We start from the raw sequence: 24,951 nt of genomic DNA on the forward strand, positions 1-24,951 counted from the left end.
ATAATACTATATAAATTGATCTTGGATATATTTTAGAGTAGGCAGTGTGCAGTTTGTATACCAGTACAGATTTACTGTCCTCTGAAAATAACTTATCATACAGCCATTATTGCCAAAATAACTGGCAAGAAAAAGTAAATACACCCTAAGTGATAACAGCTGCACGTTGTTTAACCATGCAAATGTCCTATTCATCATGCTCATGTTTTTGTCTGTTTAACAGGTCCATGTATAAGATCAGTAAAATTGTAAAAAAAAAATTCTAGTACAATTCTCTCATACTGACCACCGGATGTTTAACATGGCACCTCATGGTAAAGACTCTCTGAGGATTTCAGAATTTGAATTGTTGCTCTCCACAAATATGCTCTAAGCTATAAGAAGATTGGTAAAACCCTGAAACTGAGTTACAGTACAGTGGCCAGGTTCATACAGAGGTTTTCCAAGATGGGTTCCACTCGAAACAGGCCTCGCAAGGGTCAATTTAAAAAGCTAAGTCCTTTTGCTATGCATCGGGAACAGAAGCTGACTTCAGAAAACAGACACATGAGTGCTGCCAGCATTGTTTCAGAGGTTGCAGAAAAGGAAGTTCCACTTGACCAGATGCTGCACATTTCAACAAGTCGGTTTACATGGCTGTCGTCCCAGAAGGAAGCGTCTTCAGAAGCTGGTTAACAAGAAATCCCACAAATGGTTTGCTGAAGACAACCTGTCCAAGAGCATGAATTATTGGAGCTATATCCTGTGGTCTGGTAAGACTAAGTTAAACTTGTTTGGCTCAGATGGTTTCCAGCATGTGTGGTGACGCCCTGGTGAGGAGTATCAAGAAAATTGTGTCTTGCCTACAGTCAAGCATGGTGGTGGTAGCATCATGGTCTGGGGCTGCATGAGTGCTGCTGGTACTGGGGAGCTGCGGTTTATTGAGGAAAACATGGATTCCAACATGTACTGTGACATTCTGAAGCAGAACATGATGCCCTCTTTAGAAACTGGGCTGAAATGCTGTTTTCCAACATGAAAACAATCCCAGAACAACTGCCTTGCTGAAGGTAAAGGTGATGCAGTGGCCAAGTTTGTCTTCAGACCTGAATCTTATCAAACATGTGAAATGTGAGGAGTATACTCACTTTTATGAGATACTCTGTATCCATTCATCCATCCATCCATTCATCCATCCATATTTACATACCTGTCTGAAATGATTGCTCCTTCATGAAATACAGGATATATACAGTACATTTTTGACATTTGGCAGAGCCTGTTATCCAGAGCAACTCACATTTATATAATTTATACAATTGAGCAGTTCAGGGTTAAGGGCCTTGCTTAAGGGGCCAGCAGTGGAAATTTGAGAATGTCTCTCCTATATCCCATTGCCACTGTTGCATTTTACACCTGAATTATTACTTATTATTTCATGTTTAGTCTTTTCTTAGCCCCATTAAAGGTCAGTGTGTGTATGTGTGTGTGTGTGTGTGTGTGTGTGTGTGTGTGTGTGTGTGTGTGAGTGTGTGTGTGTGTGTGTGTGAGCTGAGTCTGTTCCGCTAAAATAAAAGAGTTTGTTTTGCTATGGAAGAAGTTTCTGTTTAGTCACTGAGTTGATGTAATTAATATATTTTTTTGAGGGACTACACAGTGTAATAAATACATTTTGATCTAGGAAGGGCATGTTGGCTGTCCAGAATAAAGAACTGATAAAACAGTCAAATGTGCTAGATTCTGATCAGGGGTTATGCTTTTTATCATGTCAGAATTTTTCTTTTTGAACCAGTATCAGTTATGGTGTTCAGCGTTTTATATGGTGCTATAATTTTGCTGGTCTTTTTTGTCAGCTAGCAGGTGTGTTTGTGCCAGGAGACCAGATCAGAGCTGCTGTGTGTGGGCTGGTGAAAAATAAAATGCACTTTGCTTTTGCAAGGTTGTGTGTGTGTGTGTGTGTGTGTGTGTGTGTGTGTGTGTGTGTGTGTGTGTGTGTCATGGAAATTAGCAGAATTTTTTAAAGTTGGTTTATTTGTGACTCGCTGTGCTAGCTGGGCATCCAAATGTGTGCTTTTTTTTACTTTATCTAAATTATATTTAATTGTATATTAATTAAATTATTTAATATGGAAATGAGAATTGAATTGAACTGATACTTTTAACATTTATATATATTTTTTATTTAATTTAATATATTTCATACAATGTCATTTCACAATATATTTTCCACATAATCTCAGATTATGTTTTTTCCAGTATGTGAAATTTTTTTTTGGGTGGAAATAGGTACAAATATTTCTATGGAATTCAAGAGAATGTATATTGGTATATGGAGAAAACCCTTTTAATTATTTTACTATATAGCTCTAAAAAGAAATGGATAAAAAGGAAAACAGAAATAAATTTAGGTACAGAAAAATTTGTTTTCATTTCAATTGTTTTCATCATCATCATCATCATCGTCATCATCATCAGAATCAGAAGCATCTTTATTTCCAAGTATCATCGGTTGCATTTGTCATTGTGTGCTGGTGCTATAAAAAAATGATAAAAAAAACCTAAAAAAAAATAAAATAAAAATTACTGTACAGTTTGTGCAGGTTATATAAAGTAAGGCAGTGCAATTATAATTTTTTTTTAATAATTCAAAGTTACAGGGTTGCTTGTTGATTGTGTTAATGTAACACATGAAACGAACAGTGTGGGTTTTACTGTAACATTAGTACTAATGGAAGCAGGTCAAAGATGATGGTCGGCCCTTGGTTTTATTGATGAAGTTGTTACATCATCATCATCATCATCATCATCATCATCATCATCATTATTATCATCATCCACAACAAGTTCTGTCTCATCACCTCAAGTCAAGTCAAGTCAAGAAGATTTTATTGTCAATTTTAACCATATATTGCTGACACAGTACACAGTTTCTCCAAAACCCTGGTGCTTCATAAAACAAAACATAGAGTTACATCACACAACATAGAGCTACATAACACAGAGCTAAGCACTAAAGTAAGTGTCCTAGCCACATAAACTGCATTGTGTGCAATCTAGTGCAAACAGTGCAAGACAAAATACATTGCAGACAGACAACACAAGACAGTGGGGGACATATACACAAAACACAAAACAGTGCTGACTAGTAAACCTACTGAATAATATGTTATACAGTATATATTATACTGTTTAACCGTTTATCACGGTGGTTACATTCCAAAACCGCCCGCGATAAACGAACAACCGCGATAAACGGACGCCACCCCAAAAATGCTATTTTATGTATACAGTACTGTACTGTATTATTTTACTTCATTTTACTTCACGGTGGAATGTAACCACCGTGATAAACGGTAATTAATAATGATATTTTTATTAATAAATGTCATTATTTCAACATAAAACTCCAACAATTTCCTATAAGTGTTTTGGTCTATCATATTATCCGCATGATACCGGGAAAGTCAGCCAAACAAATTAGTTATGTGGCAAATGCAATTCCGCGATAAACCGGGGACTTGAGATTCAAACCGTGGTAAAACAGGGATAACTGTTTAAATCAGAATGTGAATTACAGTACATACGGCTAATAAAATTATTATCTCTGTAAATGTCAAGCACTGCTTGCATTAATAATAACATAAAAGTAAGTGGGTGTTGACAGTGTGTGTGTACGTGAGCAGGTGTGAATGTGACAGTGTGAGACTAGTTGGCAGGGACAGCTGTCCAATTGGAGTGTTGCTGTGGAGCGGGCAGGAGTGTGAGCGTCCAGATCCACCTAATCTAATTTGTTCATTTTCTCCTTCTTTTGCTGACTGCTGCCCACTGTGTTTGCTCATGTTCTTTACACTAATCTCAGATCGGCTTTCTCTCTTTAGTACAGACGTGTGACTTCACATCAATTTCAGCAAAAACGTGTCTGAGATGATCTTATTATGTTGGCTATATAAAAACATTTTTTATCAGAAATTTGTCATACATAAAATTACTACATCTGTCAGAAGAGATAGCGAGAAAAGGAGGAAAGTCTTAACAAAAGCACTGCTATGTGCTAAACTTGCAACACTACGATAACATACATTGGTATTTCCCTCTACGGCCCCCCCTACGAAAGGTAACACTTGCAAAAAATTTTTCCCACAAGCCAGTCAAAATGCTGGAATCAATAACTATTTATTTTAAAAGTAAAGTGCATGGTTTTGTATATGAAAATGTGTTTATATGTGTATATGCACACCAAAGTAAATGATAGATTTTGACACATTTAGATTAGTAAGAAAGCCTGATACAAAATATCGCATTAGGAGCTTCTTTGGTCACAGTAAAATAAATTGTTAAAATTTAGAGTAGATCTGATGATGCTGCATTAGATTTTAGCATCACTATATAACCAATCACACTTTTGTTTAGAATTCAGTGTCCAATCAAAGCACTTTGATTCGTCACTGCGGAAAACGCAGTTGTTGTTAAATGTGTGCTCTCGCTGTCTGAATACTGAATTCTCTCATAATCATAAATGACATTATAACAGATTTTCTTTTGCTGCAAAAAAATCATGGACTGTGTTTTTTAAATATTATTTATTTCATTTTATCATAATTTTTTTTAATGCATTTTAATTTGTACAGGTGTTCGCTTAATTAAAAAAGAACTAGTTTGAAATTTGTTTTATGTTTAAAGAGTCCAAAAGCATCATAGTGAAATGATTAAAGGAGACAGACGGGCAGGTTTTTAAATACTAAAACTTAATTATTGCATAATATTAATTAAATTAAATGTAATTTATTTTCTGGTTATGTTAGTTAACAGGCTTACCCTTCCTGTAACCCTTCTGTGATGGCCCTGCACTGAACACAATGTTTGAGGTCAAACCGCATTTTACTTCAGAAATATTTAAAGTGGATCATTGAGTCTTTTACTTGAGTTTTGTACAATTAAATTATAACTTGCTAATGGAAAATGAACTTTCATTAAAAAAAGAATAAAACGATTTCACATAAATCTTGAAATATATCTAAATGTTACCAACTGTTAAAGTTTGCAGTGTCTAACTGAAATTATTCCTGCAAGTTACAATCAATTTTTAACTATAAATGTATAAAAGTGTGTCACTTTATGTGTCACATCCAGCACTTCTACAGAACGAGCCAGTTACTCAATTTTATATCAGATATTGTGGGAGTGCTGGAGAACCCCTCCTCCATTGGCACTAAAGCCTGCCTTAGTAACCATTATCACCCAAGCTTTTATTTTCCCTAACTTCAATTACCACCCCTTTACTATTACAATGAATGAACGATCTGTCTATCTCCAAGAATAATAATCTTCATTATGTTCCAATATGTGTTCACCTCATAAACATGGGCAGAACCTCTGACCTCGATCAATGTTTCATTGCTCTGAAATTGTCGAGGAGCAGCCGGTCATTAATGTGAAATGAAAGCTGTTTCTCACACAGGACTTTTTTTTTGCTTCTCCTATGATGAAGTGACTTTTAGATTACTAAAGATTACTTTTAGCAAGCTGGATTTCTAAGTATAAGAAAATACCAATAAATCCTACCTTACAAACAAGACGTTTTATATTCACGCACAATTATTCATAACACATTAGTGGATATCCTAAATAAATAAAAGCATATGTTTGTAAGTCACATTTACGAGATGAAAAAACATTTACTTTGCCGTTGCATTATATAAACTCCGTAAAAATCCGTGAGTAAAGCTAATAAGTGAATAATGGTTTCTTATAGTTCATGGAAACAAGCTTTCATAAGATGGGACTGAAGAGGTTCTTAAACATATTGTGGTTCAAAACAGATGAATGAAGCCTCAGATGAATGAAGCTCTGGTCAGACTCTTGCTCTTCATTGGTCTCTTTTTCCCAGGCCTCCATTACAATTACCAGGTGACTAGTTATTGCTTTAATGGTCAAGTGCAGTAAACAAACAGATTTCAGAAGTCTGCAACAGAATCAAGAAGACTAGACTCACATGGCAAAAAAACAAAAACAGTGCCAAAGAATGAACATAAGAAAAAGGTCTACTTTAGGCTGTATTTTGGAAGCTTAATCAACAGTAACTAACAAACAGCAACAGACTAGTTGACTACACTAGTCTACGCAACCAGAAAAATACAATGGGTGGCACCTGCCCTCTACCTAGGCTGTCTAAACAATGATAAAACCTACTTGGTGGAATGTAGGTGCGTGCACATTCTTACCTGTTCTCAAACCAGGTGAGCTACTATAACAGAGACAACTAGCAACCAGCACAACTAGCAAACAATTCCCACTTCTCTTCCTTCATTTCCCCCTTGGCAGGGCTTCAGCTGGCTGCTTTTGACCCCCACTGAAGTAATTCTACGTAAGGGAATCGCTTCTGGAAACCGAGTAGCAGCACACTATATTGTTAGTAAATACTGATTCCCAGACATAGATCTAGGCAGAGGACTAATTCAATCAACAAGAACACGCTCACATGGCTCCCCAAGTACTGGTATAGGGTAAAGAGGAGCTGGTGGATTAACTTGATATGGCTTTCCAGTACACTGACAAACATGACAAGACATAAAAAACTGCATAACATATTTCCTGAGTGTAGGCCAAAAGAAATTGAGAACACGTGAATACGTTTTTGTGATGCCTAAGTGTCCTACCCAGGGATGATCATGGGCTACCTGAAGTACACCTTGCCTATAAACTGAAGGTACCACAATCTGAAAGACACTGTCAAACGGTGAATCAATGCGAGTCCATTTCCACATTAAGAGATTGTTCTCTACAAAATAAGCTACTTGTCGGTTTGCCTACTCTTCCTGACTACACACAGTTGAAAAATACTTCTCCAGGCTACGATCAGCCTTTTGAGCTTCAACAAGTTGTAAACAACTAATGGGTAACTCACCAAGTTGAGCATCTGTGCTCTGAATTTTCATTGAAGTCATTGAGTCTAAAGAACAAGCAGTGGGAGTGGGTCAACATAGCAGACTCTGCATCATCTTTAGCAAGAAACGAATCTGATAGGTCGACCACATCTTCTGAAAAAGCTTTAGCACGAGTCACAGCACATACAGGGAATACTGTGGGGTGATCAAGAGACTGCAGGACAGCAGGACTCTCTAGAACCTCTAAGACTGGAAGGACCTTACCTCCAGCTATGTCATTCCCTAATATAAAAGAAACACCTTCCCAGGTAAAGACTGACATACCGTTACTTAATATATCCCTGTAGCTAGACTTGAGCTCAAGTACACATAATGAAGAGGAACTTTAATGTACTGCATGGTAAACCTCTTACAAAATGCATGTGTACCACAGAAGGACTTGTCTAAAAAAGATTAAACATCAGCTATTATAAATGATTGAGTAGCGCCAGTATCACAACGAATTTTAACAGGTACGGGAGTTTGATCTTTTCCAACTGAAGAACATGTACCTGTAACAAATGGCTGACAACATGAATCAAAAGATTCTTCAACATCCGGTCCAACGAAACCTTAAGCAGGACCAAGGGTTTTCGCTAGTGCAATTCGTTGTGTATTACTTGGAGCTTGTGCTTGAGCTATGCTTCACCCAGACTGCAGCCCATAGTTTAAATGCATACTGGATACAAATATTCACACAATGGAAAAATATTGCTTTTTATTTTTTACAGTAGTCACCATTGCCTTAAAGGCTGCTGCATGCGTTTACTCAGAGCATGGTTTATGGCTGACCAGGTGGTACTGGTTTCTCTCGGATTCTCTTCGCTACAATCAATTAGACAGATGGGAAGTGAAAAGGGAGCTGGCTGAGTCTCTTTCGTAGGTTTCGCTTCCATTCATGTCTACATGCATGTGTGCTCATGCGTGCACACACATGTACTGTATATGTGTGTGTGTAATGTATGTGAATGAGTCATGAGCCTCAGGTTGATGTTTGTCACAAAGTGTTCCACAGGAAATGAAATGTGCTCTTTATCTGACCTGCTGGCATCTCGCTGACATTTCAGTATGAGATAGCTGGAGCGGTAGAGAAAAGGAGCTGCTGGTTCACTCCTTTATTCTGCTGAATCTAAGCATTGTGTTAAATTATATGATGCGTGATAATGAGTACTGTAAATCTGGTAAATTGTGGAAAAAAGCTAATGAAATTGTTTTTTTTTCCCCCCGAAAGGTATATAAATGTAGCTTGTTGGCTGACATGCCTACCTGTGCATACACACATCTCAAATATAATGTATATATTGGGATTTTTATTCATTCCTCTGCCTGCTTTTTACAAAAGTGTTAAAATCTGGTCTATCAGTTGCCAAACATAGCATTATATTTCTGCTCGATATTTCTCAAATTGTGTTCCTTCACCATGATTTTGGCTGCGAACGGCTCCGGATGAGGGTCCCAGCTGCTTGGCACTACATATAATGAGGTTTAGCTGTCTTTGTTGACATAGTGCCTGTTTAGTAACTCATTCTTTGCTAAACCTTTCCTCTCTCTCACAGCTGACATGGTGTGCACCTGCCTTTTTTGTCTTCTCTCAATGCTCTACTTTAGGTTTAGCAACTATCATTGAAATCTCAAAAAGACAGATCGCAACTTATTTTGTCCACAAAAACACCGGCATTAAAGCACTTTTAAAGCAGGTGAAGACTCTGAAAAGTTGAATAGATCTTAGTGGTTATGAAGTCCTTAAATAAGGCACACCATGTACTGGTGTCTAATTGGATGGGTTGGGTTTTAAACAAGGCAATTGTCTTTGCTCTGTGTGTGTGTGCGTGTGTGTGTGTATGTGTGTGTGTGTGAATATGTGTGTGTGAGACTGAAAAACAGCATTGATCGAGCTGCTTTAAAAGAACAGATACATGTTAATGACAGAACATTTCATTCTGTCATTATAGAGGCGGTTATGAAAGGAAAATCGCTCCGATATTCAAAATTAAGCGGTAATTTGGTGTGCACTGCAAATTATTCTTGGGCATTTCACATTTCATGACTCGAGTGTGTACAGCGTGTTGAGTGTATACAGCATGTTGAGTGTGTCGAGCGTGAGACGAGAAGGGCTCAGAGACATGGAGAAGTGCTAATGAAGTGAGACTTGACAGAATTTATTTTGGTTTTACAGAAATCTTATAGGTCACTGAATACTACAGCTGCGATATGAAAGGATTATTGAAATAGCTCAAAAGAAAGCAGAACGCTGGCTAGTGGTTGCATAAACTATGCAACTAAGTTAGGCATACAGTAAGCAACACAATTAGGAAAGACTGTGAAATGCAATTAAAGACTTTTTATAATGGGCATATAACGTGTTTATCCTTTGCTCATGAAGGAAATCCTCTCTCAGTTTTTTGTTGTCCTTTAAAGCAAAATATAAATAAATTTGAAGTAAATTCCATATGTGACCACTAGGCTCACTCAGCTACTTTAAAATCAGATTAGTGCATGCGTGTTCAAAAAAGGTGATCCGGACTTTGTTTTCGTACGCTAATGAAGCTGAAAATTAATAATCCTTTATACACTCTTCTGTATCCAGGTAATTATTATATGTATCATTTGATATATTTTTTATTTTATGTACATATCTTATATCTTGGCTGCTCCCATTAGGGGTTTACCACAGCGGATCATCCATCTCTATATTGCTCTGTCCTCTACATCTGCCTTTTTAAAACCAACCACCTGGATGTCTTCCCTCATCAAATCCATAAATCCTTCTCCTTGCACTTCTTATTTTCCTCCTGCCAGCCGGCTCCATTCTCAGCATTCTTATACTGATACACCCCATATTCCTCCTGTACACATGACCATCCTGTATCAATAATACCTCTCTCACCTTGTCTCCAAAAAGTCTTTTCTGCGAGGTCCCTCTAATGAATTCATTTCCAGACCATGTCTTTCCAAGTGTCTCCTCAGCATCGTCAAGCTCCGACTCCTGTCTTTTTGTCAATGACACTATCTCTAAACCATACAACATAGCAGGTCTCACTACAGTCTTATAAACTTTCCTTTTATATATATATATATATATATATATATATATATATATATATATATATATATATATATATATATTTCTTTACTCTTAGTATGCGTACCTATTTTCTGTTTTGTATGTCATGTGTTGGAGACACAAGAATTGTATTCCTGGTGTGACACAATTGACATAAACAAGTATAACTCCTGAATCTTGTACAAATCACATTCTCCATTAATCAAGAAGCAATAATGAGGTTTGGTTTCAGAATCCCAGGCACAGCTCATTTACACAAGTTAATTTTATGTCAAACCTTGGATAATATTTGTATAACACGATACAGATAAAATTGCTTTAGACAACAGTTAACTAAATGCTCATAACGATGCTTCCTGGCAAAAGCGATATAATAATGTATGTTGCAGCCTGGCACATATCCATTTACTACACAAACAACCTTCCATTGGAAAGCACATCAATGAATCATGGTAACAGTCAGTCATTCTGTGCACTGAGGGAGACAGTGATGGCGTACCTCACTGGAAATTCTGTGGACGAAACAAAATGAAGATAAAATAGGTAAAAGGAAATGGGCCTTGCAATGACAGCGAATCGTCGAAACGAGGGACAGTTGAAGAGGGAGTCAAGCAATGTGTCCTCTTTCTCTGTAGACAAAGACTCACAGCATGTCACAGCGCTCTGAAAAGACGCGTTCACTTTCTGTCCTCCCTCTGCACCGACAGCACCCTTCAAGAGGTCTTTTCACAGGAGAACAATAGCCATGTTAAATGGTGTATGATGTATGGTGTGTGTGTGTGTGTGTGTGTGTGTGTGTGTGCATGTGTGTAATTATAGAAGAAGACAGGAATGTCAGATACTGAGATGAGCCATGCAAAGCAGTACGGATTAAAATTTGTTATTTGAATAAAACACATCATTGTGTATTGATATCTGAAACATAATCAGTATTGAAGTGGTTCTACACCAGCATGTTTTAATAGATCTTAATCCTCTTGCTCCACAGCGGTGTGCCAAGAATTGCATTAATAAATAGAAGCATTCAGGTTGTAGAACAGCAAATTGTAGTTTATATCCATTCACAGTTACATTCACAAACACAAACAGCGATTCACTTCCCAGTATTACTTCTTTGCCTTTTTTTTAATCATGCATGCGACACTGAAACGGGAAGAATGCTGTGGTGGAAAACCGAGCGTTACCGCTTTGCCTCTGAGTGTTACGAAGCACTCCATTAAAAAATCGTAAATAACCATCGTAAATATATATGCATTTCTTTTTGAATAATAGCCTGCTTTTTTGAAATCCGGTTCATTTTTAGGCTTAGATCATGTAGGGCGTGGATACACATTCCCGTGAATTAGCCGTTACTATAGAAACTATGATGTCTTTCGAAACCAGCACATTAATATAAGCCTTTGCAGTTGGTGCTATTGTCACAACCGCTCTAACAACACCTTCTGGCCAATCAGATTTGAGAATTCAATAGGAATGTGGTATAAAACTCAATGACTACTTTTAGTAGTTACGTGTATATGTATGCTGTTACAGATTGGTGTGTAGATGTTGCTTTGATGTTGTTTGTTCATCTTTTGTTTTTACTCAGAGGCTGGAAAAGGCTAATGAAAGACATGATAGAGAGAAAATGTTTTTTGTATTGTTTCTTTGCATAATTAGCAGCACTTTGGACTGCAGTCAAAGAGAAAACTGATTAACATTAACACATTCAGAATTCAAAAGCAGTGTGTTATAAAGTATAATAACTAGGGTTTTATCAGCAACAAATACACACATGTGTGTATGTTGCTGTAATGTGCATGTGTACACTGTTACACCTGTGTGTACAGTATATGTTGCTTTTATGCGAGGTACGGTGGTAGCTGAGTGGTTAAGGCATTGGACTGACAAGTGAAATCGGAAGGTCACATGTTCAACTCTCAGCACTACTAAACTGCCACTGCTGGGCCCATAAACAAGTCCCTTAACCCTCAACAGCTCAGTTGTAAGTTGCTCTGGAAAATGGTGCCCTCCAAATGGCAAAAAATAATGGGCCAAGCCAACAATGGTCAAATATTGAGCTTATTGGTGTTATAAATGAATAATTGGTCAGTAAATTATGAGTTAAACCAACAAAGTAACTTAGTATGGTGGAGAGTTTTTTTTTTTTTTACTTATTTTAGTGTTTAAGCCTTGTGGGTAATCTTTGTGGGTCTCAGCTTCATTATTGTGATAATTTGACCTTTGTGTGCAAGAAGATTATATATGTGATTTTCCTGTTTAAATTTTTTTGCCCCCAAACGGTTCATTGCAGCAAAAGCAAACAATCATATGTTGCCACAGGAGGCCTCAGGAGTGCGTTTGTATAATCCTTGCTTATTTTCTGACTAATGTTTTTTTTGTAAGAACGTAAAAAGTTTAATATTTTGTCCTAAGGTGTGTAACATTTAGCCAAATGCCACTTCAGTATATCAAAGAATATTTGATACAGTGAACACAGTGTTCACAAAGTGTGTATTTGTAAAAATTTGAGTCTGTGTGCATTTTGACACAATCTTTGCATGTGTGTCTATGTGTGTCTTACTGGTAAAGTAGCCCAAGCAGGTGCTAAGCAGCAGTTTAACACTCTAAGAGCCAGAGACACGCTCTACAAATCGTTTTAATTTTTCTCGCTCTGTGGTCACGACCTGCTTGAGCTCTGGGGCCTGTAATAAAGTAATGATGCTTTAGTACCTTTCGGAAAAACTGTGCCACTGGACCAACGTAGTGTGAAAACACAACAGGGTATTCATTTACTTCATGATGCATATGCACTTTTGGCAGGAAATATTGTCAATGTATGCGAAATATTTATGTCAAAATCAGTGGGTTGTGGATTGTCTGACTTACCATTTTTCCATTTCAAGGATTCTGTGGTTGGAATCTGAAGTGCACTACTGCTGCTGTAGTTCATCTGTCTCCAAATTCAGCACATCATTAGGTGCTTTTCTGCATACCACGGTGTTAAAGAGGTGTTATTTGATCTACCATAGCTTTCTCATCAGCTCCAACAGCCTGGCCATTCTTCCCTTCATCAACAAGGTGTTTCCGCTTGCAGATCTGCCGCTCCCTGGAGATAAACATACTCGAATCAGCCCATCTGGTCATAACAAGTCTCAGAGATCACACTTTCCCCCCCTGTTAACATCAACGTCAATCTATCTGCTTGATTTCATGGGTTGTTCTTTTGCCACATGATTGGCTGACTGGATTATCGCATGAATAGGCAGCATACAAGTGATCAGGTACCAGCAATGCTGAAAAAATGTACACAATAAGAAAGCAGGAGCCATTTGTTGTATGCATATCTCGGAAAAATACTGATGGATACCGACAAGTGAAATAATATAGATAAAACGAATCCTCTGTGTATGTTTCAGGAGCCAAACCACTGCACACCATTGTTTACACGCCTAATGGATTGATTGAGGAAATGATACTGAGAGGAAGAGACAATTATTGGTTTTAAAAAGGGGATAAGCGGAAGCTTGTATTCGTAAGCTGGAAGACATGTTTGTTCATCTTTTTTTTTTTTGTACTCAATCTAATGGAAAAAAAATTTCGATTTCTTTTAATGTATTCCTTTACTTTTGCTATTATAGAAGATTGACTGGGGCTGCTTAATTATGGGTGCATAAGGGCGAGTGCATAATTATAAGCGTTATGGACTGCAGTTAGAGAGATAGTGAGAGACAGAAGGGATGATGTGCAGGTTAGGAAAAGAACGAGTGCTTATTGTGCTATTTTAATTGAAAGAAGTGACTGCACACAGGAGATTTGAGCTCCAGTTACTCTTTGCCTTTTTAGAGAGCTGCCTGTGTTTTGCGCCTGCTGCTGGCACTGTAGCGCCGATAACATAAATACGCTTAAGCAGCCTGACCCTTAATATAACAAAACTTCTACTCCGGTTGTAATGTATAAATTGTATGATTTATGTTTTTACGGTCATAGTATAAATCAGTGTGGGCTATCCGACGCTAATGGCTCACGCTAGACTGACTAGATTCATCCATGCTCATTATTGAGGACTTCATGGGCAGTATATCTCATGCCTGGTCACGCAGGTCATGTGATGTCATAGCTCTTCAAGATGATGAAGCCTTGAATCCTGTTCCTGTTCCACGGAAGGGCTGGAGCATAGCATCACAGCTCAATGCATATGCAGAAGTGACCAGGCATAGCATACATTAGAGAGAGAGAGAGAGAGAGAGAGAGAGAGAGAGAGAGAGAGAGACACTAGATAGTAGCACTGAGTTCAGGAAATGAATTGGCGCTAATCAGCAGAGGATGGGCTCTGGAAGGGAGGGGGTGTCTTGTTTTTGTTCTTTATTTAATAAAAAGAATATGATTTTTTTCCCTAGAATCCAATTATTCAATGTGGAAGGAAGTCTTGGTCATAAACAGACTCTCTTAATATAAACAATGGATGCTGTAAAATTGCAAGAGTTCATAGAAAAAATTACAGAATTAACTTCACGGTGTGGTCTGTTTGCTGAAATGTTTCAGCAAGCAGGGGTCATCGTACAAATGTATTTATTTATTTTATAATACTTTATTGTTCCACAGGGAAATTGTTATTTCTTCACATATCCTAGCGATGTACTGTTGGAAGCTGGGGTCAGAGCACAAATGGTTAAGGGTTAACCATTTCAATTCCAATAACCTTCCAATCAGCAACACAACAACACAGCCATAACCACCTCTTACCACCTATGTATGGGTTATTAGGGCCAATCCATTGCCAATACAAATAAAATGCAATGCATGTAGACAAAAGCTGTTTTACCCAAACCACTTGGTGTGAAAATAGTACTTGTGTTGCAGGCAACAATGACACATGCTAGAAATGTAAAGAATAGAAGTATACGCCCCAGTTCCTTTAAATATTAAATTTTATATAATAAAATGTATGATGTTTTTAACAGCTGAAAAGTACGAAAGCTAGTATAGCATTGGGACATAAAAAACACACAGTTAACATAGACGGACCCAATCAATGTGTTAAATCTAACTTCCTTACAACATATCCATATGAAGTAGTAAAAAGTAGCTAAATATCCGCTATAGATTAAATTCCTAAATATGAATGAAAATGCAAGTAAGAGAACGTCACTAGTTGAGTCATGGCTTATCCCTCAAAGCCTGTTTTTAGCTGTTTTGAGTAAACTAGCACACATTGCACATCGATCATGTCAGCAACCCCCCGATACTGAGTGACACGACACTCTTTGATGCTGCACTCCCGGGAGTGCTCTGTCACTTATACAGAGGTGTGAAAAACGCAATTCTACCATGATCCAGCTGGGTACACCGGTAATTACCCAGTAGGATTGTCTACTAAGAAGTGCCAGAATGGCCCTTCACCCTACTCCACCTCTCTCTTTCTCTATCTCTGTGTCTGTCTTTCTTATCGACAGAATTAGAAAAAGATATATGTATCCTTGATATATATATATATATATATATATATATATATATATATATATATATATATATAGTATTATTGTATCACTAATAATCTAATAAATACAACTTTTTATAGTGATTGAAAAATCCTAATAAATTAATATATTTTCTTGTTCTAATTCAGTTGTCTGCTTCACTAAAAATAAGAAAAAAATAAGAACATAAATCCAGATGAACTAAAAAACACATTACCCAGGAAAAACGAAGTCTTTCTGATGTTTCATGGATAAGTGATGGACGAAATCAGCATTCGACAAAATGTCAATCTCCCTATCTGAGTATGTGTGCAAGAGTGTGTTTGCATCTGTGTGTGGGTGTATGTGTGCAGATGTGTGTGTGTGTGTGTGTGTGTGTGTGTGTGTGTGTGTGTGTGTAGTGTATATGTGACTGATGTCTGATATCATTCCCAAGCATATTTCCTGTGGCTCAGCTCAGGGCTCCCCTTTGCGGAGGTGCATGGTGCTGGTGATAAGAGAGATATTAAAAATCACACTTCTGTCTCACTCTGGATCCTTCTGGCATGACTAGAACATTAAGAATCATAAGATTCAGGTGGTGATGCACTCTCCAAGACACACACAAGTAAAATATATATATATATATATATATATATATATATATATATATATATATATATATATATATATATATATATATCCTTTATGGAAGGGTAATACTAGTTAGCAGTGTGTGAAAGTATTATTACCACCAGAGGGCCTTACTAAACAACAAAAACAACAACAACAACAACAACAACAACAACATTTATAATATATTAAAAATAATAAAAAATCTTCTGTTATATCTTCTTTTAATATAATAATAATAATAATAATAATAATAATCATCATCATCATCATCATCATTATAGCATCTATTTATTTAGTTAGCCTTAAGGTGGCCTTGCTGACATTTTTTGGAACAAATCTGTCTTTTCTCCATCACTACTTGTCAGCTGATCTCCCTTCTGCTCAGTCTGTGTACTGTGAGTGGGTGGATGCGTTACGGGATTGTTACGACAGTTCTGCCTCAGTCACTGGATGGTCTTTTAACTCCAGCTACAGCAATGTCCTCCACTCTTCTTAGATCCTGCCTTGTCACAATCCATTCTGCACCTTACCTTGTGTTCTGCCTTTCTCCTCATGCCCCCCATCTCCATTCCTCGGCTCTCTACACCTACTTAATTCTCGCTTCTTCTCCATCTGTTTTCCATCTATCTATCCTTGCTGTTGCTTTCTTTCTCTTTCTCTTTCCCTCTCTCTCTCTCTTTCCCTCTCTCTCTCTCTCTCTCTTTCTTCTTATCAGGCTGTGCCCCTCAGCCTTTTCTCCTTTGCAGTGCTCTCTCCATCTTATTCAACCGTATTTGGTTAAAACGCAACATGTACGGAGTTGTGTTATAAAAGCCCTGTGAATTTGTTCCCCAAGGGCTGAAGAGATATGATGTAACACAGACAATGGTACTTTCAGGAAGATGCACATGCTGGTTCCAGTCCAATGCTCAATGAGGCTAATTCCTTGAATCTAGGCTCATGCTAGCTTGCTTCGTCTCCCAGGCAACATCAAATCGCTGTCATGCCAAAAGTGGATTTGTGATGGGGTTTAGATCAGATTATGGAAATTTCACAGAACCCCCCAACACACACACACACACACACACACACACACACACACACACACACACACACATACACACACACACTAAGGAGAATGTTGTTTTTGATGTATCAATACAGTGTGCTTTTAGTACTGGTCAATTAAACAATTACAGCACCAATAATAAGATATGGGGCTCTGCATTAGAATGTGAAAAGAGTGACTAATATCTGCTTATAACCTCAAAAAATAGTCACCGATACATTTATTAATAGAAAATACGACGGCAAAAATTTAACATACAGTAAAGCCCTGCTAGTAAGTTATTTTGCAGCAGCTCGTCTGTTGGATCGGACCACATGGCTACGCCGTTGCTCCCCAAGTGCATCAATAAGCCTCGGCCGCCCATGAACCTGTCGCCGGTTCACCACTGTTCCTTCCTACACTACACTTCGTTTTATGTAAAATCATACTTGTGTAGGCTGTGATAGTAATAAACACTATATGTAAATGTATTCAATAATAAATATGTGTGTGTGTTTGTGTGTGTGTATTGAAGGATTTTGGCCAAGGTGGGTTCAGACTTCGACCTGAGGACACTGCGGGCCGTGCGAGTGCTGAGACCTCTCAAACTGGTGTCAGGAATCCCTAGTAAGTGTATTGACACATGATTAATTTTTATACACTTGTCCTAAATGATCTACTTAACAGTCTGTGTGTGTGTGTGTGTGTGTGTGTGTGTGTGTGTGTGTGTGTGTGTGTGCCAGGCCTACAGGTAGTCTTGAAGTCCATAATGAAGGCCATGGTTCCTCTGCTGCAGATCGGTCTGCTCCTCTTCTTCGCCATTGTCATGTTTGCCATTATAGGAGTGGAGCTCTACATGGGCAAGTTTCAGAAGACCTGCTTCAAAAAAGGGACAGGTTAGTATAATCTATCAGCTGGAATAGAGCTTCTATTTCAAATAATAATTTTTTTCTATGTCCGTGTACTTACCACAGCAGATTTTTTATTGCAGTCCTTTGATAGTTATATCTGACATTCTTAATTGCCTAAAAAAAACCGATCAAACAGGCACACAGAAATGGTGTTATATTAAACAGTATAACAGCTTATTAACTTTCAATATAAATTTTTATCAAGGGAAATAAACAGACATTTTAATTAGTATGTGGCAATTAGACATCTCTCGCATCTTCTTTTAATTTTTCGTTTTACTGTATTTTACATGCAGAGAATATTAATCGTACATTTGGTTAGATTTGCATTTATTTTCCAGACTAAATAGGCTAAATATTAGAGCAGGCCTGCTTCAGGTAGCATTTAAAACAGCAATAAGAATTTCAGAGAAATTCATTTTGTGAAAAATGGGGTGGGTGGGGTTGGTGGGGGTGGGGGTTGTGCTGTATTTATGTTATTCCCATTAAAAAAGTTAGATGTGACATGGTGATTTAAGCAGAGAGGTGGTACTGTAGCTTAGTGGTTTAGGTCATAAGTTTAAATCCCAGCCACAGCAAGCTGCCTCTTCTGGCTTTCTGAGCAAAGCCCTTAACTGCTCAGTTGAAAGACTAAGATTAAATGTATGGCAAATGCCATAACTGTATAGCAGGGGGACATTTTCTATGAGACAAAATTTGTTTCATGTATAGCAGAGAGTCAGTCTAGCTAATTATAATCTACAAAGATGTCAAGCACGGTGCTGTTAAAGCCAGAATTAGCATGACAACTGATCAGTTTAAATAGAGATGTAGATGAGAGAAAGCTGGACAGATAAAATGTTTTCTTTTGTAAGACCAAAAGCACTGCTGCATCGCTCTCTTTCAGTAGACAGGAAGTGAATCTGCATTATTGGCTATGTAAAAATCGCAAACCAAAGTGCATAGTGATGAATGCAGTTTAAACGCATAATCGACTGCAGATGATCTCTATGATGCAGGTTTACCAGATGACAGACAACAAAACAGTGTTTTGATGGGTAATGTTATTGAATTCAGCATGCTGTAAATATATTTGTGCAAACAATGGGCAGACAAGCTTTATATTCCAGAGCCGAGTGTGCTTCATAGCAAAGGTCTGTAGAGGGGTTTAGTCGGGTCGGAAGTTTCCCATACAACTTGTCAAAAAATAAAATTGACAAGCATTCTGTATGACTGCCCCCCACAATTTATTCCTCACCATCTCTTGAGAGCAAAACATTTAAGGTAAAGTGACACAGGGGAGTTTTTTAATTCCTTTTTAGGGATATTTCTGTCACAATGTTGAGCATTATTTCTTTTCATTGTCTTAGAAACTATGGGATAAAGGTCTTGTTTGTCTGCCTGTAGGCTGTGATTGTGTGTGCCAGAAAGCAAAAGGTCTTCCAAGAAACATGCAGTGTGTGGAACTAGCCTGTCTTAGTAATAATACTTTAACTTTTTTAGCAGGTATAAATTCAAAATGTAATGTACATAGATGAAAACAACAGCATTTTCTACATTGGCACAATCAGTATATTAAATTATAGTATATTATAAAGAAATAAAGACTTCATGCAGAAACATGCTTTGCATGATGCATTGCTTAACACAGTGTATTTGTTTTTGTGTGTTGTATGTATATCCATAGATGAGCCGACCGCAAATTTCCCATGTGGTTTGGAACCTCCGGCTAGGCAGTGTCCCAATAACACAGATTGTAGGAAAGGCAGTGCATGGAAAGGACCAAACTATGGCATCACTAACTTTGACAACATCTTGTTCGCTATACTTACCGTCTTCCAATGCATCACAATGGAAGGATGGACCGAGATCCTTTACCATGTGAGTAGCTCAGATATCACAAGTTCTTTACAAAATACGTATTGTGTTTTCAATTCTGGGGCTTTAATGTATGCACTGCACTACATCTCAGGATGTTTGACGCTGTCTGTTGTGCTTGACTGACTCCTGAAATCTGCAAAGGGACTGGCTGTCTCTGGAAATAACATTTAAATCGTGTGTGCTGAATATTGAACATGCACGAGGGAAAAAAATATTTGGTAATTCCACATTTGGAACAAAACTTTAGAAAAATCTGGATTTTTTTTTAGATATGCAATAAAAAGAATGTAATTATTATGGAGTTCTTGTATTTTATATATATAGCATTTTTCTGTATTGTCTCTTAACAGTACAGTCCATTTATCTTTTTTCACAATTTACAAAAAGACATGAAAATGAAAACGACTGGTAAAACGAACATTGATAACAACAGTAAAGGAAATCGACAGGAAAAAATCCATGCAATTTAACTACATTTAAGTATGAGGGAGTGCCTATTTAAATGATTGGACCTTCTAGTATGGCTTACTTAACCAGCAATGCATAGCTTTATGTCTAGTTTAAACCTTTGCACCTGGTTTGCTAAAATCAGAGCTAGACCAGATAACAGCATTATTTCAGTTATCATTGGTGGCATTTTTTCAATGTAGTTACTGTATTTTGTTTTTTTTGTCCAGTTACAATATAATCATGCCAGTGTTAAAGTAGCTATATTTTAAGGTTCTCTGATACAGTACTGTTTCTCCAAAATATGACAGAAATATCATCCAGTATTGCATTAAATTACTATTCTATACTTGTGTTAACTTAGGATATTATCAAATAAATATGTAGAAAAATCTGATTTTTTGATTAATTATAAATAATAATCTTGTTTTTTTGTACATAGATGGATTTTTATCCACCGTATTTGTACAACATGTGATGTATACAGTGATGATTTAGGCATTTTTAAAAAAAGAATCAACTGCTTGTGTCTGTGACCTTTCTTTTTCCCCACAAGCTTCTTTAATATCCTCATCTGAATGGTTTTGCAGCCCCTTAAAATGTGCAATGTGCAATTATTTGTTCGCAGTGCAGCCCGGCATTACAAGCCACTCTAAATTTTAGGTCAGTGTAACCTCACCAGCTACTAACTTCCAGCAGTTTCAGTGCTGTTACAGCCGTCAGGAAACCAAACTGTGCGCAGTAGGGTGTTGTGCAATGGCTTTTGGGCAGAGAGGGTACTGTAGCAAAGCTGGCATGCTTACACCTAGCCCAGTCTCACTGGCTGTGAAATTCATTAGTGTGCCAGAACTTGGTGGGGAAGCAGCATATGCCACTCATATGCTGCAAGTCTGTGGCAGAAAGGAAAACATTGTGGGGCCAGCTGCATGCCGGCCCTGCCTCACTTCCTGCATTTTCTTTCACTTGTTCTCTAGTTTTCACAAAAAAAAAACCTACTTTGCATGCATGTGTTAGGTTTGTTTTCCACAATGTTACAGCTTTTGAACCATGCAGAATGTCAGAATAACTGTCAGGGAGTCTGATAAGCCCTGCAGCCTCATGCCATCAGCCGAATACCAGCAATGCTGATATTTAGTTCTACAGTAATCTTGTTCATTCAATAATCCACTGTTAACCTATAAACTTTCAAGACTTGTTAGTGTATTAAATTTCTACTAATGTCATTGTATTAGCTGCATTATTTATAGCCTTCAGAATAAAGAAATAATCAATAACAAGTAAGGGATTAAGTGGTTAAATCAGTTTTACTATTATAATCGAATTTCTAGCAACCAGGTGCACCAGTAGAACAGCAGCTCTATTGTAACCTAGTTTATTTGTGAATGCTGTTATGTTCACATGGAAGCCCCTAAAAGCCATGCATTGTTATGTGCTTTGAAGTCTGCCTTAATAAATACATATTAATGCTGGTTTCTTAGGGCAATTTCATGTTTCATGTTTACTCGACAAAGCTCGAAAGCTTGAAAGAGCAAATCTGCAGCTTTATTAAGCTTTATGTTTGTCAATGATTTTCCACTTCCCCACCATTGTTAAAGACATATAAACAAGGTCAACTGGAATCTAATGACAATTTTCGAACAGGAGAATAGATATTGCAAAACAAGCAACATAACTGCTTTTAAAGGTAGCGTGGCCGAGTCGTCTAAGGTGCTGGATTAAGGCTTCAGTCTCTTTGGGGGTTTAGGTTCGAATCCCACCGCTGCCAACATGCATTGGGGGGATGGTAGCTCAGTGGTTAAGGCCCTGGATAACTGATTGAAAGGTCTGGGTTTAAGCCCCAGTATCGCTAAACTGCCACTCTTGGGCCCTTGAGCAAGGCCCTTAACCCTCTGTGCTCCATCGGTGCCGTATCATGGCTGACCCTGCGCTCTGACCCCAGCTTCTAAGCAATCTGGGATATGCAAAGAAAGAATTTCATGGTGCTGTAATGTATATGTAACAAATGAAGGCTATTCTATTCTATTGAACCACGCAAACTTTCAGAATGATTGTCAGTGAAGCCCTGTGGCCTCGTGCCATCAGCTAAATCACAATGAAGTCATGATCATAAGAAAAGAAGAAAAAACATTGCCTTTTTGAGCTTCCATACATTTGGCTTTTTGGATTACTAAGAAATTTACCAAGTATTATAGTTTTAACATGGAAGTAATTTTTTTCTTTTTTTTGTAAGGAATATTTCTGAGTGACTTTGTTTTTACAAGAAATTACTGTATGAAGGTGTTTAAATATAAGACAGCGTAACAACTGCTTTACTCAGCTAGTCCAAAATGTCATATTGCCAAGGTGCAACATTTTTCACCATTTTAACTTTATTGCGTTGATCAGCAAATTCAAAGCCAGAATAAATGTACAGCTGCTTTGGTACCTTTCATTTGCTAAAGTTCATTACATAAATGGCATTGTTGTACACGTGCCCAAGCTGTAAAAGAGCACAGTGTTCAAACACAAGATTCTGTCAGTTTATGGTTTATGACTGGCTATACCTTTTATACCTTACAATCAAACCTTTGAATGTTAAAGCTGGTGCAACTGGTTCCATATGAACATTTCAGAATAATTGGTCAAGACCGATGCTAAGTCAGGGGGATATAGTTAGTTATATAGTTATAGTAGTTTTCATTTATTTTATGGTATTCTTGTATAAAAATCATCTTTAAATGATATAATAAGCACTGCCAAAATTAAGATTGATCAACTTGCTTTATTTAGACCTATGGAAGTGACAAAGCTAAATATCAAGCAATTAGCAATTATCAACCGTTGCAGTTTAAAGTTTTAAGATATTCAATGACTTCTTTAACGAGATTTCACTCATTTTTTAAGCTAACGACAGCCAATTGTGTTTTTTTACCTAGATAAATCACATTCAGCTTACAAAGTCAGTCAGGCAAAGTGAATGACTTCTTTCATACATATTTCAGTAATTTCTTGTTACATAACAGTACACACAATGAAATTTGGCTAAGACCATGTACAGATCATTTGTTCTAATCATCCCACTGGTGACCTCCGCCCACTCTTGAGGAAATTATGAAGGTGTAACCCATCCTGTAAATCTCGGGTGAAAATTAATATCACAAGACCTCAAAGCTGTTTTTGAACTCACTATCAGATACTACACAATGTTTGCATGACTTTGACTGTGGTGGGCTTTTGGTGTAATCAGTCAGAAACAACTGATTTCCAGGGATTTTTACCAAACAACATTGTCTGGAATTTCCACAGCATAGCATCTAGCAGCAGTGAGCAGCAGTACAGAGTAATTCATGTACGCACTCTGTAAAATTGTGGTGAACAACAAAAAAAAACATTTCACACATGAAACCATGAGACAGACAACAGTAAAAGACCACTTTTGTCCATTGCTTTCCTCTAAAAACATCTGAGGCTATAGTGGACACAGGCTTGTCTAAACAAGCTAGATAAAGTTTAAATTTTTATCATTAGCTCTCTAAAATAATAGTGAGTGTTTTAAGTGGCCAGCATACACCATTGACTTCCACTCTTTTGGAAAAGTTGATCCACTAGATTTTGCTGTTTGGTTGTAAAGATTTGTGCTCATTCTTTGAAATTCAGGTTCTGATGTAGGCGTGGAATGCAGTGAGTCTTTCAGTTCATCTCAAAGGTGATTAGTAGGGTTGAGGTGTCTTCCAATCCAACCCACGTATACCATATCTTCATGGTGCTAGCTTTGGGCACAGGGACATTGTCATGCTAGGCTAAAAAATGTTTGGGTCTCCTAGTTCAAGTGAAGGGAAATTTTGATTTTACCAAATCCATCCTATACAATTGTGTGCCTCCAAATTGTGGTAACAGTTTGGGGGGAAAAACACAAGAAACTGAATAAACTGAGTCAGAAGTCCCAGTATTTTTGTCTATGTAAATTTCATTAGTTTTTTTTGCTGAAAGTGGGCAGTTTTCCTCCTGGTCTTTTGCATTTTTTGTTTTCGAATTACTCAACATTTATGCAGGCATAGATAAGGTAATGAAATGCATTGGACAGCAGACTCCATTCTATAGATTATGTTCTATGCTGGAGTTACAGCACATGATGTGACTCTTGAAGATGAATAGGGCAAATTTAATAATTAGATAGTGGGCTGCACTCAGCGATCACAAGAATACTCTTACCGCTGGTGTATTTAGTTTAATTGCATGACACATTTTGTAGCACCATAGGTGAAAAGAAAATCCATCCTGAACAAGTATATAAATCTTGTGATGTGATGTTCATTGTTATCTGAGATTTATTTGTGTTTGTTTATAAATTCTATTATTGCCATGTTGCTTTATTTTCACTTTGGTTACCTTTTTCCTACATTGCTTTTAATCATAGTCGACTATGTTGACAGTAGACCTATTGGCAATTAACCTTAAAGAGGGCGATGCCGCAGCACTTTAGTCCTTGTTTGGCCAATCAGAACAATTTGCTCTGACAAGTTAGCTTCCAATACTTCATCGTTCATGCTGCTATCAGCACCGTCATGCTCATCAGTCTCTAACTTAACGAGCCAAGTCTCTGACATAACTCATAATATAGTATAGCTGCATTGCATTCTGGTTCTTTAGTATAGTGTTAGCTGGCTCCAAAACCTTTTCTCTATAA

The 24,951-nt window shown here is 37.4% G+C and overlaps 1 protein-coding gene across 1 annotated transcript in view; it reads left to right on the forward strand.

Moving 5' to 3' along the window:
- The window catches only part of cacna1bb (calcium channel, voltage-dependent, N type, alpha 1B subunit, b), a 125,330-nt gene that overhangs the window by 33,841 nt on the left and 66,538 nt on the right, over nt 1-24,951 (forward strand). The window contains exons 5-7 of the mRNA XM_046867729.1: nt 17,603-17,694; nt 17,811-17,963; nt 19,645-19,838. Coding sequence (XP_046723685.1) covers nt 17,603-17,694; nt 17,811-17,963; nt 19,645-19,838 — 439 coding nt within the window. The remainder of the gene's footprint in view (nt 1-17,602; nt 17,695-17,810; nt 17,964-19,644; nt 19,839-24,951) is intronic.

The sequence above is a fragment of the Silurus meridionalis genome, chromosome 15, assembly GCF_014805685.1.
Source record: "Silurus meridionalis isolate SWU-2019-XX chromosome 15, ASM1480568v1, whole genome shotgun sequence".
Taxonomy (NCBI): domain Eukaryota; kingdom Metazoa; phylum Chordata; class Actinopteri; order Siluriformes; family Siluridae; genus Silurus; species Silurus meridionalis.